An 18,061-nucleotide genomic window follows, 5' to 3' on the forward strand; every position below is an offset into this window, starting at 1 on the left:
ATAAATTTAATTTATGTCTAACACAAAATTAGACTTAGCAGCGAAAGTTGCCTACCCTTACAAGATAGTATATTCTATTAGCACGCCAATTCGAGAGACTGGTTCAGTGATTGAAGCACTTGTCATGAAAGGGTTAAGAACGAAATTTTAATTTTTCCTCAGTCTTCTTACATCAACAGTTGAAAGTACTTACTAAAATCCTTCTAAGGTAATCAGTAACCCTAAATTCATTATTTGGCCTAAATCTCTATTTCATTTGAATAACACAAAAACATTTTCAGATTGATACAGTTAACATCAATTAAAAATTATATTTACTTGTTTTCATCGCCACATCCAATAACTTTGTAATCAGACGTACATACAACCATATGTAAAAGGTTATTAGTAAAACACTGAACATGGCACATTTCCTGCAAGAAGATTAAAAAAAATATTGACACAGAGGAAATAGAGAAAGCTTATGTGCTTCTCTAAAGCTTGTATTTGAAACAATTTATTTACATGCATTGGTATCATAAATCATCTTTACATGCACAAAAACTATCCTTTCTCAAAAACTAGCTGGATAAAATAAAACAGCTTTATGTAGGGTAATACTAGGCATCAATATATATATATATATACACATATACAAATTGAAAACTTGAATATGAGTGCAAACAGCATAAAATTATAATATGAAACAATAAAATTGACAACACAATATTTTAGAAAAGCCAATACTGCAGAAACAGATGCATACTCTAAACAATAATAAGAAATATAATCTCATGAGATGCATATGCAAAGCCCATAAAACTGAATAATACATTTATCTCATTCAATTAATGCTTTTAATAGAATAGCTAATGGGAAAGAAAGTTCTATTCCTTCACTAGCCTACTTATCAAAGCCCTCAGACAATTAGAAGGAGAATTAAACCACATCACAATTTTTATAAGAACATTAACATAATTTCTCCATGGCATTCAATCCAGCAGGTTAGTTCATTCCCTCGATGCATTCAGTCGATTTGAAGAAATTAATCAACCATGTTTGTTTCATGCGAATGAGCATTATCTGTTGAGAAGTAATTTTTATTTAATTATTTCCAAGTGTCAACAGTAACTAATGAACTAGGTCTTGTTCAGTTATGCTTCAAGGTGTGTTCCCAGGTGTAAAAAAAATATTTTTTAATGTATGAAATAAAAATATGCAAACAATGTATGAAATAAAAAATATAAAAATGTGCAAAGAATGTATGAAATAAAAAATATAAAAAGCAAAGCTTCCATATGCTCAGATTTATCATCCATAAGAAATCAGGTCCATACTCTGTTGTAAAAATCAGTGTATGTGGAGTTCAAAGATTTATTCTGACTTTTTTTGGGCATATACAAGTTCTTTGTCAAAGACATTCAAGGATTAATACATTGTTTACTCGTGTAGTAGTCACCCCCCCCCTCATTTTGAAGCAGAAAAAATGAAAATATTTTCCCTGCATAAAAGTTGCAGTCACGTATTTGACCTTCATCTATACAATAAAAAATTATCAGCTGTACTCTTCCCAAAACTAGTACCCATAATGGGTTCATCTCGTTTGACTCCTACTGACATTCTTATTGGTCACTCAATAACGAGACAAGGAACTGCTTGCTTCTCTTGACAGGATGGGAGAGCTCCCTGGGGCAGGATTTCTTATCCTCCCCTCATTTTAAAGTTTTGAACTCATTCTTCGTTAAAGAAGGTATGCATTTACTCTAAATTTACTGGGCTGCACATATCTAAAGTTAAAGAAAAAGAATATTTGCCAACATTTTGTTTTGCAGTGAATTTCATGATGGTGTGTTTAGGACATCTTTTTTTTGGGGGGGAGAAGGGGGTTGATTATGGGAAAGCTTATAAAAGAATAATAGTTATACGGTGAGATTTAAACTGCAGATTGTGGAACACGCTGGAAAGAATGGAATGTAAGAGAAAAAATGATAAGGGACTGAAGGAAATCCAACCAATCGCTACAAGAAACAAATGTTAAAGAGGGCAGCATTCAGAGGACCAAAGCATGGCATTTTCCCAGTGATAGAAAAAGAACTTCTTTCTTATGTTCATGCATTACGAAATGATGGATGTGCGGTATGTCCAACACTTTGGATGGAAGCGAAGATGACATTTTATGGAATGACAGAGATGTTCCAGAGTCCAATTAACATTACAACACTGATACTGATACCTTCAGGAAAAGTGATTTATTATGAATTATGTACTGCTATTAGAATTTTTGTCAAATTCTTCACAAAGACTATCTGTGAATTTAATGTCTGTAAAAATATTACCATAAAAGGAAAAAATGCCTCTTTTTTGTGTACAAATGATGAAAAGACTGTTTAATAAACAGCACATAATCTAGTATCATTTGCTAAGGTACTAAATTTTTATAATGTACATTTTTATAAAAGTAATGTTTTAGAATTGCGTACAATATTATGCAGTAGATTTCTCCACAATATAGTACCACCTAGACTTTCACAATGAAAAATTGGCAAAAAAAGGGCGATTATTATGCGAGTAAATATGGTACTTTTCTCTTACCATTATATCTGACCAAATGTTAAAATTCTGTAAATCAGGTAAGAACATTTTCCATTCCCGGCTTCCTCATGATGCAAATACATTAAAAATCCAATGTTAGACTGAATTTTAACTCATCACTAAAGAAACATTGGTATAATGTGTTTTTTTTAAGATGTAGAATATTATTTATTTGACTACTTTCACCAACATTTGGTAACAGAGCATGGTTGGCCTCTCTGCTGATGAACTTTCATATAGAATAAATTGATGTTACTTAGGGTTAAAAACATAGCTAATTTCTTTGAGAGATAAATTTGATTTATATTATAATTAGTAAATATAAATGAGAAAATATGACATATATGATAATTTAACCGGCATAGAAATTTTAACTGATGATAATTACCTTATATAAACAAACAGAATCAAAAGTAAAGTAAGAAGTTTGAAAATATGGAGAGGTGTGATAAAAGTTAAAGGACCACCAAAACCATATAAAAGAGACGACGTTAATTATGAAAGTCAATCAAAAACTTTGTAAATATGTGATGATAATACTGCAATAGTATAAAATATAATGAATTAAACTATGACAGCTATACAAACATTAAAATATCAGAACGTAAAGAATGCAAAAAGCTATGGGAGAAAATAAAAAGGAGGAAAAAAAAAAAAAAAGAGCTATTCAAATCAAATGTAGAACACAATTAGTTCAACTGAAAATGAGGCCAAAATGAATTGGTAGATGATTACATGAATAAAGCTGAAATTCTGAAACGTAAAGGTAATACAAGTGGGGGATGAAATAGATAAAGAATGAATTTACTTCATATTAGAAGGATTTAAACATGAATTCGAAGTCAAAATCATTAAAAACAACAAATGAAAGGATACAGCTTCAATTAGACAAGCATTAAAAGAAACTAGGGAAAAAATAAACATAGAAATAAAAAACAGAAGTAGGTTCTAAGGCAAAGGAAAACTGAACAAAATCAAGATAACATGACAGAAGCTGCTTTAATTGTGGAAAATTAATAAAAGAATGTTGTAATAATAGCAATATAAAGTGCATTAGTTGTGGAAAATCCAGCCACAATCAATTGGATTTAAAATGAAAACCAAACAAGCACATAGAAAGCAGAGAAATTTAATAAGTAAAACATAAGAGAATATCCATCAGCTACATGCATATATAAAGCACCTAAGAAAATAGAATAAACTTTGTCTTAGGATAAAAATGATGAAGAGAATGAAATAGAAGAACAAGACACTAGAAAAATTAAATGGACTATAGATTTAAGAGCCACATTCCACATATCAACAAATAAAGAAATATTTATTAGTTTTAAAGATGAAGAACCATAAGTAATGACAGCTGTGCAAGAAGGCATGATCAAATCAGTTGGAATTGGAAAGAACAGACAAACTGACAGAAATGAGAACATCGTGAGAGTAGAAGATGTTCTGAAAATACCGAATGTGAAAAACTTCTGTCAGTATAAAAAATTGCAGAACATTATAAGGTATTTCTCCCACCTTCTTACTGTTATGGTCAGCACAATCATTGAGTATCGAGAGGTCTAAGGTTCGAGTTCTGCCGAGGGCACTGCACATTTTTTATGTCTTCTGCTTTGAAATAACCTAAGATCTCTACAGTGGTACCTGAACTAAAAAAGGTGGTGGATGATGATTCTCCACCTCCAGAATTTGACAATTTTGTCCCCTAATCCTCAGCACCCTTTAAAAGGGGGAGGAAATACAGAAATATATGTTATATTTCCTGCCTTCTTAGTATGCTTTCGTGGTGTAATGAGCAGCACACTCGCATGTATCGAGAGGTCCAAGGTTCATGTCCTGGCGAGGGCACTGCACATTTTTCATGTCTCCTACTTCGAAATAACTTAATGTCTTTACACATTATTTAAAAGTAATTTTTACCAAAACTAGAACACGGGTGATCAATAAGCATGGAAACATTCCATATATAACTAACAGAAATGGAAATAAATTTGAAGTTGAAGGAAATGTAATTGAAGAAGCTAAAATTAGTAATGTTAATGATGCACAATGGCATCAGAGACTAGGTCATCTAAATAATCAAAGACTGCTAGAAATGGGAAGGGGGAAAAAACACATAGTTCATTGGATAAAAAAGCATACAAATTTCGAAACAATTGTGAACCTTGTACAGGAAACATAACTAGAACATCTTATAAAAGTGTGAAATTTTAGCAATCAGAAGATAGTTTAGAATTATTGCATATAGATTTAGTTGGACCAAATAAAAATCAATAGATGGAAATTGTTATTTTTTAAGAGTAGCAGATGATAACAGTAACTTCCTATTTGTGATAACAATTGAGAAAAAGAATGAAACTGCAGAATGTTTAACAAAGCTTATTATGCAAGAAGAAAGACAAACAGAAAAGAAACTAAAAAAATTCACAGGATAAATGGTAGTGAATTTTTGGCTAAAATTATAAAAGAATTTTTTGGAATAAAAATGGGAGTTAAGCATGAACTTATAACCCCTTGCACTCCAGAAAGCAATGGAAAAAATGAATGCTTTAATCGCACTATAATCAAAACTGCTATAACTATGTTGATTGATGCAGAATTACCATTAAAATTTCGTTTTGAAAATGTTAAAGTAGCTGTACATGTGAATAATAGGAGTCGTAAAAAATGACAAAAAGTTTACGCTATATGAACTATACACAGAACATTACATATCTTGCTTTGAATGTGAAGCGTATGTTCATATATGATGAGAAAAACATGGAAAGATGGATCTAAAAGATCAAAGAGGAATTAAAGCAAGCTATAGCATGAAGAGAAAATCATACAAAATTTACATTCCTGAACTAAATAAATTCAAGCAGCAGTGATAGATGTAAAATTTAATGAGCAGAAACTCAGATCATATTTGTTAAAAAGAAATTATTTCAAATTCAAGAAAATAAAATATTCGAAGAACTTATTATTTTTTACAAGAAACAAACTAATGGCAGTGTAAACTATTCAGGAATAAACGACAAACACCATTGAAAAGATCATATAAGAAATCAAGAATATGAGAAAACTTTACCATCAAACATAGAAGATGAATACGATGAAAATAATTCATCAGAAATGCCAATATTAGAGCACTCATAAATAATAGAGGAACCTGGAAATGATAGACATAAAAATTTTGTTCAGGAAAGACCAACATGAGTGACAAAGCCATCAGAAAAACTAAAAGATTGTGTAGTATACAATAAAAATGAAGAATTACCTAAGACGAATAATGAAGCTGTAAAATCTGCTGATACTCAATTACATACAACGATTGAACTGAAGGCTAATGAAATTTGGGAATTAGTTGAATAACCCTTTAACAAAAAGGTTAATGAAAGCAGTTGGATGTTCACTAAAACGGGAAAAAGGATAATTTAGAAACAATTTACAAAGTAAGGCTGTGACTTGCAACCTTTAACACCCTGTTATCGATTGCAGTTTATAAAAACTACATTTTTAAATGAACACTTGGATAAACCAATTTATATGGAACCACCAGCAGGATTTAACTCGGATCTCAACAAAGTATATCTTCTAATTCAGAAGTCAAACAACAAAAATCAGCGTTAATTTTCAAAATTTTCAGAGGACTAGTTTCGATGGTTTTACCGAACCACCATCCTCAGCTGCAAAACCGGAAAAAAAAAAAAAAGTATATTTTGTCAACAAAAGCATATATGGATTGCCACAGTCAGGAAGATGCTGGTATGAAGAATTATGTAAAGTTAAGAAAATAGTTTAACAAGATTAAAATCATATCCATACATTTATAAAGAGAAGCTCAACTATCTTGTGATAGCAGTACATAGAGATGACTTAATGGTTACTGGAAATTCAAATTCTGAAATAAGACTTCATATCTTAACTTTCTAAATTATTGGCCTCATGAGAAGTCAACACGCAACTGTTTTGACATTAGACAAGAATTTGAAAAACTAATTCTCAGTCAAGAAAACTATATAGTAACTAAAATTTTAAAAAACTTTCAAACAAATGGATATAAACCTGTCAAGACTCCATGAATATTGCGTGAAAATCTTGATGATATAGCATCTTCTCCACCAATATTGAAAACAAAATATCAAGAAGCATTAAGTTCATTGATATACTTAGCAACAGGCACATGGCAAGACTTAGTTTTGCCATAATTTGTCAAAATATAATAAAGATCCCAGAGAAAAACAATGGAAAGAAGTAAAGCAGTTAAAATACTATTTAGATACACAAAATGCACATTTAATATATATGTTACCGTGAAAGACCGAAATTGGAGAATGTCGACTTTCACAGGAGAATATCAACATTCACCAAATACGTCGGTGAAAGACCAAATATTTCACTACATTCTTGTATATTCGGACCCTCACCGGTGTATGTCGACAATCACAGATATGCTCTGGTGAAAGTCAAAAAGAGAGGTCATAAAGTGCCATAATAGTTTAAATTGTTGCAATAAATAAGATTTGAATGACATAATTTAGCAAGCTTTTTATTACTGTTATTTTATTTTCACATTTAGAATGCACTGTATAATTAAGTAAGTTTTAAACTTCTATTATTTTCCTTTCTCATTTTGAATGTATTGTGTGTTTTAGGTTCTCATGTTCTTAAGTTCTTATTTCAAGTTACAAGTGCGTTTATTCGCAACTGAATCACGGAGAAGAAAATATAATATTGTTATATGTTCAACATTCACCATGTGAAGTACATGGTGAATGTTGACATCGACCGGTGTAAGTCAGAAATAAGAGTATTTGGAAAATATTTCGGACATACACCAACAGACTATGTGAATGTTGACATTTACCGGTGAAAGTCGACATTCTCCAGATTTCCGTGTTTCACCGTAACATATATATATATATATATCAGACAATGGAAAATTAAATGCTACTTCAGATGCAAGCTGGTGTATCATTGAAGATGAAAAATCATTTAGAGGTTATTTTATTAAATTAGCTACAAAGTTCATAAATTGGAAGTGCAGCAAACAAAGAATAGTTGCTCTCTCTACAATGGAAGGTGAACTTTTGGCATTCTGTGAATGTGCAATTAAATGGTACATCTATTAACTTAAAGAACTGGAACAAGTTGATCTAATTGACAAACCAACTGAATTTAGAACAGACTGTCAATCATTAATAGATTAGATTAAAAAAATAGTAGTTCAAGAAAAATTAACCAAAAGTATTTCTTGTTAAAAGATGAATATGAAATTAACCAAATCATTCCTCACTTTGTGTATTTACAAAATCAACAAGCAGACATTTTAACAAAATATCTACCTAGCATAAAATTGAAAGATGAACTTTTAAGGTATAGATATAACTGAGTAAAACTGTCTTATATAATATATAATATATATATATATATATATATATATGTCTTGTATAATAAAACAAATAAGGAGGGATTGAAAGTATTTGTCTATAAAAGTATAATCTTATATTTTAATATTTGACAACACTGATTTTTTTTTTACTGTAAAAGACTTAGTTAAAAATTTATTTGGCATCTAGTGAGATTATTATGTTTTTGAAGAAGGCAATAAGCTTGTTGTGATAAATCATATTTAAGTAAGTTTTCTTTTATATATTACTATAAGGTGTTTTTTTTTTTTTTTTTTTTTTTTTTTTTTAAAGCACACGATTCTTAGAGAATATAATTTATTTGACTATTTTCACCAACAGCAGTCAATCAGCTACCGAATAGTACAGTTCTCATTAGACCCCCAATCTTGATCAGTTGTTTTTCTGCTACAATCCTGCCTTAGCTTCCAAGAAATGGTTTCCAGAAAATAAACACTGTCAGGCTTGGAATGGTTATCCTTCATGCAGCATTCATAGTTTTATGCCATGCTTTCATATGGTCAGCAATTCTCCACTCCAAAGATGGCCGGCCTTCAAGCCACGTACATAGTTTTATGCAATGCTTTCATATGGTCAGCAATTGCCCACTTCAAAGATGGCCGACCTTCATGCTAAGTTCATAGTTTTATGCAATGCTTTCATATGGCAATTCTCCATTTCAAAGACCTTTTCAAAACACCATCTGGCACCATAAATCATTGTTTTGGATCAATAAGCACTGAATTCAAACTTTGTATTACAGAAGATCATTGTAAAACACATTTTATGCAAATCGCTTGCTGTGCCCTTGGGAAAGGCCAAGCTGTAATTTGCATTTCTGAAACAGACTGATCAAATGATTGAATAATTATAATTATACTTGCTCTTAGCTATTTCAATAAAAAAAACATATCAAATTGATTGATTACTTCATAAAACATCATTACATATATTAAGATAATTTTGGAACCTGTATAAATGTATAGCTACCTATATAAAAGGATGAGCTAAAGATTAAGTTTTTTACCCTTTAAAATGCTATTAAGTGTTTTAAATAACTACAAATATATATAAGAAACAGAAATGGACAACCTGAGTTCAGAGATTTTGATTGAATATATTGATTTGAAGAATATGTTACTAGAAACCAGCTTTCTTGGCAAGGTACTGACAATTTTCGAATTCAGATTTTAGTTTTTTTACCCAATATCTTGATGTGGAAGTTTGGTGTGCACATCACAGAAAATACTAATATACAGAAAGAATACATTTTGCATGGAAAGTTTTAAGTACAGTCAAAAGTCTTTAATCCGGACTTGTCAGGACTTCGGCGATTCCGGATTATAGATCATCAGTTTAAATCTGGTAAGATGGCATGCAGAAATTATAAAATTAAAAATATTGAACCATAATTTATAAAATAATGAGCAATTATGATCTAAAGGGTATCAAAATTTACAAAAAAAGAAGCTTAATATTTATTTGTTTACTTTATTAAACATTTCTTTCAACACGCGCATGCGTAAAGCATACCTTACGCATAGCCGAAATTAGAAAATTGCAACCAGAAAACTATTTGATTTGTATTCGTGATATTTATAATGACGAGGAATTTGATTTAAATCATATCAAAGATGGAGTACATTGAGATTAAATACTACATTTAGTAAGGAATTATAAGCCGAATAAAATAAAAACATCTGCCCTGAAGATAACGATAGTGCTGACAGATCAACTTCCAGTTCATTGCGCGCCGCGACGTCCCCCCCCCCCCCGCTCAGAGCAGCATGAAATTGATAAACAGATTTCGGAACCGTTAGATAAACAAAGGATATACCTTTATCTGATGCTAAAGCAAAGTTTAAAGTTTAAAAAAATTAAACATTTAGCAGTAGTAGCAATAAAAGCTCCCTGAGATATCATGTTGTGCAGACATTGAAGACAATAAAAGGTTTTGAACTTAACCAATTTATTAACAATATAATAAAGAATAAAAACACACAAAATAAATTTCAACAATATCAGAGTCTTAGGAAAAATATAATATAACCATCATTCATCCAAATAATATTTTTACCTGGTCTCCAAAACACTGGCATTCAATACAAACAAAAATGTACTAAACATTAATTATGTGGCCTAAAAGTGAAGTTGGCTACACATTCAAAACGTCCATGATCAATGGTTGAGAAAACACCTGAAAATTTAAATCAAGTTCTTGTAAGCACTTAAAACCCGCCTAACTCCGTTTGCATGAGGAATCGCTGCTCACGTATTTTAAATGCCACCTTTATTGAAGAACATGGATGCCGCCCACGGCAGTCACTCACATGGTAGCCTCTGGAACCAAGGAATTTATTCCGGAACAATAATCTTGTGGACATGAACCAAGGAACCCCATTCTGGAACAATCATCCCGCAGACAGGCACCAAGGAACTTTATTCAGGAACAGCCATCCCGCAAACCGGAACCAAGGCACTTTATTCACCGGACTGCATGCATCCTTCTGAAGGGGCTGGAAACCGCTCACACAAGTGCCAGGAAAGCAGGAACTAGAAGGGGACTAGAAGGGTTGAGCCAGAGCGACGCGAGATACTTATAGCAGAAGTAGGAATGACGTCATCTCACGGCAACCAATCAGCTATCGGCACGAATCGGCTTTCCAGATGACGTAACATCACTTTCGTTTTTGCATCTTAATTAGGTTGAAACAGTCTGTTCTCAACGCAAACAGTGGCAGTAAGAAAAAGAAGTAGAAGTAACTACTATATTACATTAAAATAAGAACTAAACTAAATAAACATTTTAAGGAGAAGTGATGATACAGTAAAAGGTTTACAATAAGTTATATTTTCCAACAAATGACCCCCACATCATCATCTCCGACCCGAAATAAAAACTGAATGCCAGTATCTTTACAAAATTCAAAACAAGAATAAATAAATATCACAATTTCATTCAATTCAGAAATTTTTAAGGAAAAATTTTTCTTTGGGAACATCTTATCCCAATTATTCAAAAATTTACCATAGCAAGAAAGTCAAACATGTTACAAAACAATATAAAGACACATATATGATCACACACTCAATACTTTTACCTAGGGCCCTGGTCACTCATACAACATTCTACACTGTACAGTTTTACATTTACCTAATATCCATCATAATATGACTTATAACATATCAGTTTCAAATATACAAAACTCTTAATTTAAATACACACAAAAACAAATTTCATAAGAAAATTGTTCCACAAAATCTTATCAGATTATGCTTAGTCAGCGGTTTTGTCATGGGATCAGCCAGATTATCTTTACTTGGAACATATTTTAAATCAAAAATTTCCCTGTTCAATAGATCACGAATGAAAAATAGTTTCACATCTATATATTTTGTCCTTGAGTTTTCAATGGGTGATTTTGTAAAACATATAGCAGCCATGTTATCAGCAAACAATATTGGCCTCGAAACATAGTTACTTGCAATCTTAAACTGAATGCATTCATCCAAGATGTTTTTAAACCAAACTAATTCTTTTGCTGATTCAGTCATGGAGATAAATTCAGCCTCCATAGTAGACAAACTCACTCCCCTTTCTTTAAATGTACGCCAAGATACAGGTGATTCTCCCAACAAAGCTATTTGTCCACCAATAGACACCATATCATCCCTGCTTGAAGCAAAATCCGAATCTGAATATATATTGAGCTTCAGTTCCTTGCATACCAGTTTAAGTTTGCGCTGTCTGGTATTGGAAACGTACCCTAAAAGTTTAAGTAATCCTTTCCAGTGAAACTTACCAGGATTGCTTTGGAACTCAGAAAATATATTAACAGCATAAGCTATATCCGGACGAGTACGATTGCAAAGAAACGAGAGACACCCCAAAATATTTCTATAAGGATAATTCATCATTTCAGTCGTTTGTTCTTGTGTACTGGGACTTTGAGACTTTGAGTATTTCGCACCTTTAACTATTGGAAGGATAATAATTTGTATTTTAAAAGACTTGAATCGATCAACTATGTCTTCTATATATAATTGCTGATGAATTAAAACACTATTGTTCTCATATTCAAATTCCACATCCTTAAGCTTTCTTGTTTTACCCAAAATTTTCAAATCGAAATGTGAACTCAGGACTTTTAATATCCTTTTGGCCTGAACTTCACTTTTCCCAAACACTACTATATCATCAACATAAACCAACAGAATGACAAAATCTTTAAAACGATAGACACAATTACAACACTCAAACTTGATAAACCCTAGGTTACATAGTGTTCTATCCAACTCGTAGTACCACAATCACCCACTCTGATGCAAACCATACAAGGCTCTATCTAAACGACACACAAAAGTATCTTTATCTCGCTCTACAAAACCCTGAGGTTGGGACATATAAATTTCCTCTGATAAAGGAGCGTAGAGATAGGCACTTTTTACGTCGCATTGTATATTTGCCCATCCAAGATGTGCAACTAAAAGGGAGTAAAAGAGCCTTATTACTGAAAAGTTGACTACAGGCGAGTAGGTTTCATCATAGGTATCATATTTAATTTCCGATAACCCTGAGCCACTAAACGAGCTTTAAAACGAACAATGTTTCCAAATTCGTCATGTTTAATGTTGAAAATCCACCTGCAACCTAGTGGAGTCTTGTCTTTAGGAAGTGGAACAAGATGCCATACCTTATGCTTTCGCATGTTGGCCATTTCCTCTTCCATTGCCTCTATCCATTTAAGCTTTTCTGTGGATTTCATTGCCTGGTTATAAGTGCTTGGAATTGAAACCTCTAGTCAGCTATCTCGGGTATATGACGTTGAAGGAGTGCCAGTTGGGTTGATTTCACCACTCTAAGTGCTGCTTCTCTTGAAATCAAACAAGGTAGGATCATACTGAATATTATGTTCAGTGCAATACCTTTCTACATCATTTGGCGATCGTAGTCTTTGATCAGACCCCCTCTCAAAATAATACACATCCGTACGAGTGCCGTCTGGCCTTGGAACAGGTTTACGAAGCCAAGTTTCTTGTCTCAATGTAGCTTGAGTATCAGTGTCAATTGTAGAAGAAGGTACATTGGTATCAGTTCTTTCCTCTATTTCAGGAAAATAGCCAACTGGAGTATCAGTGGATTGGAACTCTACCCTTTCTTCAGATTCCAAATCAGGAAGGGTGCCCAGTACAGCTCCACTGCCACTTTTCTGCATTCCAATTGACTCTTTAAAAGTAGCATTTAGGGTTTCTACTACCTTTTGCTCATTTTCCAACCAAATCTTGTACCCTTTTGTTCGTACACTGTACCCAATCAATCGGCCCTTCGTTGCCTTTGGATCAAGCTTAGAATTCCTTTTAGCCTTTGGAATTCCCACATAGGCAATCTTTCCAAATGCCTTAAGGTGATGTACTGATGGTTTCCGCTTAGTGTACAGTTCGAATGGGGTTCTATCTTGGCCCTTATGACAAATTCTATTAAATGAATATGCAAAATACATTACTGCATCTGACCAAAATTCGGAACTCATTCCACTATCATGTAAGATTGCACGTATATTGTTGAGAGCTGTCTGATTAAATCTCTCACAAACTCCATTCTGTTCTGGAGTGTATACATCTGTAAATTCGTGCTTTACACCATTTTTATTACAATATGACTTGAATTGATCATTATCATATTCTCGCCCATTGTCAGTCCTAAAGTATTTCAACTTAAGGTTCAAAGATCTTTCCGCACGTGCTATATGCCTTTCAAATACTTCAAACACCTGACTTTTCTCCACAATGGGGTACACTACCACGTAACGAGAATACTCGTCAATAAAGGAAACGAAATAACGTTCACTATTCCTACCTGGAATGTTAATAGGTCCCCATACATCAGAAAAAAAACCCTTTCAAGCGGCCTCTTTACTTGAATACCTTCTAAGGGTCTACAGGAGATTCGTCTTTGCTTATTGATTTGGCAATGTTCACAAAACAAATTAGGTGAGTGCTTTAACACAGGAAGACCTCGAACTGAATGTCTTTTACTAGTCCTGACAATAGCACCATAAGTTATATGACCAAACCGACCATGCCATAATTCACTATTATTATGCTGAACTGTGGATGCCTCAAATTTTACAGATTTGCCCCCCTTTTTGACTATTTTCGGGAATACATGATAGTTACTTCCTATCAACTTAGCTTTGTACAAAGTTTCATTTTCATCATCAGTAACTTTAATTTGCCCATTTTTACCATAAAATCTTGCTCCATTGATATCCACCCTAGGTCCAGATATTAAATTTCGTCTCAGTTCAGGTGAGTATAACACATCTTTAAGCAAAATAACCGTATACCCAAATTTCATTTTAACAGTACCCTTCCCATGAATTGGAAAAGTTACCCCATCAATAGCTACTAGCATATTCTTATTTTTCACAGGAGAAAAAGTATCAAACAATTCACGATTTTTACAAAAATGATAAGATGCTGCAGTATCAAATATCCAACTATCATCATTTTCCTCCAAATTGTTAACATTAGCTTGAGCTATAAAATGGGACTGAGCATGGGAATTATTTTTACCTTTACTCAACTTGTGTTTATTCTTACACTTAGGAGATGCTTTATTACTACTAGATACAGCGGAGGAAACAGAAAAAGCAGCTGAGGGTGATCTGGAAAAATTACCTCTCATTCTACAGTAATTTTGAATATGACCTAGACTGCCACATTTATAACACTTGAGCCCTTTAATCTGCTTAAATTTGTGTTCACAGTTAGTACCTTGGACTTAGAATTTTCCCTATCTATCTCTCTTAAACCAAGACGCGTTTCCTCTGCTAGTATTTCAAGTTCAACATTTTTAAATATGAACTTTTCATCTGGCCACCTCAAAACATTCTGAACTACTTAATCAAATTTATCTGGAAGGAACCTAAGAAACTGGAAACATATATATACGTCTCTTACACCCTGATTAATATCAGCTAATTGTTCAGTTACGCGTTTTAATCTAGAAGAAAAGAAACTAATATTTTCATTTGGCTTAATTTTACAATTTAAGAACTCTGAAAACAGGGACATACGTCTCGACCGATAATCTGGCTGGAAGTATTTGGCAAGCGTATTCCATGCCACTACCGGGTCATCAATTTCACATATAAAGTTTCTATATTCAGGGCTTACATTCATATAAATTAACGATAATGCCAATTGACTTCTATTTTGATAGTCGGCAATAATTTCTTTTGTAATACCCTTAACATAATTTAAATCAGGACATTTTTCAATACCTTTAACCAAAAGCCATGCATTTTTTTTCATTTAAAACAAATTTCATATCTTTGGACCATGTAAAGTAATTAAATGCCTCAAGTTTAGCAATATTATGCATGACACTAACAGTAGCCATATTTGAATTTTAACAAAAAACCGTCCCCCAATCTCTTAAGTCCTAGATTAACTTTAAACTTCAAAAGTCTGCACTAAAAATATAACTCAGGGGCTGGTGGCCCATAACCAAAATGATGCTAAAGCAAAGCTTAAAGTTTAAAAAAAATTAAGCATTTAACAGTAGTAGCAATAAAAGCTCCCTGAGATATCATGTTGTGCAGACATTGAAGACAATAAAAGGTTTTGAACTTAACCAATTTATTAACAATATAATAAAGAATAAAAACACAGAAAAAAAATTTCAACAATATCATAGTCTTAGGGAAAATATAATATAACCATCATTCATCCAAATAATATTTTTACCTGGTCTCCAAAACACTGGCATTCAATACAAACAAAAATGTACTAAACATTAATTATGTGGCCTAAAAGTGAAGTTGGCTACACATTCAACATCACTTTCGTTTTTGCATCTTAATTAGGTTGAAACAGTCCGTTCTCAATGCAAACAGTGGCAGTAAGAAAAAGAAGTAGAAGTAACTACTATACTACATTAAAATAAGAACTAAACTAAATAAACATTTCAAGGAGGAGAGATGATGCAGTAAAAGGTTTACAATAAGTTATATTTTCAAACATTATCCATTTTTTGTAGCAGTTTGTTTTTTGTTTAATGGACATCGAAACATACTTTCGTTTTCTAGATCGTTGGGAGCTCCAGCATCGGAAATTCTATTTGACATAATCGAAAGTTCAAGCTTACTTTTATAAAATTGCACTTACAGTCTGCAAAAAATAATAAGCCGGATCCAATTCGAAGATTAAGGAACAACGCAATCATCAACATTAACTGAAATAGATAATTAGATAAATTTAGCTTATACCGTCCGTTGTACTTTAAACGCGCACGCGACAACATATTCTGCGCTTGCGCAGTCATAAATGTCTTGCGCGCACGCGTAAAACGTCTATGAGCATGCGTCAACGCGGCGCATGCGCAGAAAGATTTTAGCTTTGAGGTCCGGATTATAGATCCTTCCGGATTATGGGTGTCCGAATTAACGACTTTTGACTGTATCAAATGGTGTGCTGAAGCTTTTAATTGGTCTTCACAAACCACTAAATTTACATATAATGTCCTCAATGGAATAAATACTGCTTGACCTTGATTATTCGGATAAGAAGGTCCTTCTCCCATCCAATTTATTGCATGGAATACAACAGGAAAACTTTCACTGATTTTCTATATATATATATCATATAGGGTGATTTAGAACTCATGTGACAAACTTTATATGGTATATCTAATGAATGGAACTGCCAATGGTAACAGCATGGTCAACTTAATAATTTCTGTACTTTAAAAGTAGACTGAACTAATGAGTATATCTCAAGAATTCAAAACTTTTATTATTACATTTTTAAACAGTTCACATGACATTCAGCTAGCACAGTAACACGTGCATCACAACAACAGAATTGCATAGCATGAGTGTCATTAAAGTTATAGTTATTTACAGTTACGGTTATAGCTGTAGTTTTTTTTAATATACATCACAGATGGTAGGTCTACCTTTCTCGATGGCATGGCTGAATCTTTCGACAGTATGCTGTTCTTACATTTTTATATCACACAGGTCCTCTGTAGGTACTTAACACTGCGAATATGACTTAAGCCCACATTCCTTTAAAAATTAAAAAGTCATGCATTCCCATAGCTATTTCATTGTGTAATTACTAAACATTAATTTTGCTTCTTTCTGTGAAAAAAAAATTTGGCTTAAAAGTTTTTTCGCAAGTAAAACAAGAAGCTTTCATAAAAACAAAGTGGCTGAAAATGAGTTTTTTAAGTGGGAAATAGCTGTTCATGGATAAAATTTAATCGTAAAATATTTTCTCACTTTCCTTTACCATACCATAGCATCATCAAAGAATTTTTATTTCAATTTATGGAAATGGAGTTGATATGAAATAGTGATAAAATAGAGCATGGCAAATTTCTAGGAAAAATTACATCATTACCCATTCAATTTGATGATAAAATTTCTTTACCCACAGCTCTAAATTACGAGAGTATTTCGAAAAGTAAAGATACAATGGCTCGCATTCCTTAAAAAAAAAAAAAATTTACTTTGAAAGAGTCAGTTGCATCTTATTAACTGGATTATTTATTATTTTTCGACATAATCACCCCCATTACCCAAACATTTGTTAAGTCGGTGCACAAGCTTTTGTATCCCACAGTCACAGAAGCTGAACGACCGCGAGGAGAAAGCTAACGGTTCAAGGTTTAAGACCTGTGTTGAGAACTTGCTCACCAAAACTTTTTTTTTCCCTCTGACGTACGGTGTATCTTTACTTTTCGAAATGCTCTCATACTTTCGAACAGTAAATAAGAAAGGCAGAAAAATTTAACATATTCATCGCAAATCAGTAACTGAAAATAATAACGGTAACAAAACCTCGAAGTATGGAAAAACATGATGCTAAAGTCATGCATAAAAAAGTTAGTAAATTTTACGTTGACATTTTACTGATTACTTGCCTTTCTTAGTTCAATATTAATTTCCCTCTACTTCATGCAGAACAGGCAGAAGCATGTAATAAATCACGTGAAAATAGAAAGCAAATAACCACCAACAAAAGATAAGAAATTTTCATCATATACAGAACATTAAATTTTCTCTAGCTTATATTTTGACCAAACCCAC

General features: G+C 32.6%; 1 protein-coding gene across 2 annotated transcripts in view; it reads right to left on the bottom strand.

The window, feature by feature from the left end:
- Positions 1-18,061, bottom strand: part of Oseg6 (intraflagellar transport protein Oseg6) — a 210,573-nt gene that overhangs the window by 132,789 nt on the left and 59,723 nt on the right. For both annotated transcript variants that reach the window (XR_015039212.1, XM_085809920.1), the window contains exon 9: positions 319-413. Coding sequence is in view for 1 of the 2 variants with exons in the window: in XM_085809920.1 (XP_085666046.1) it covers positions 319-413 (95 nt within the window). In the remaining variant the exon portion in view is untranslated. The remainder of the gene's footprint in view (positions 1-318; positions 414-18,061) is intronic.

Source organism: Stegodyphus dumicola, chromosome X2, assembly GCF_044657685.1.
Source record: "Stegodyphus dumicola isolate Sdum_Otavi_A_Nest chromosome X2, ASM4465768v1".
Lineage (NCBI taxonomy): Eukaryota > Metazoa > Arthropoda > Arachnida > Araneae > Eresidae > Stegodyphus > Stegodyphus dumicola.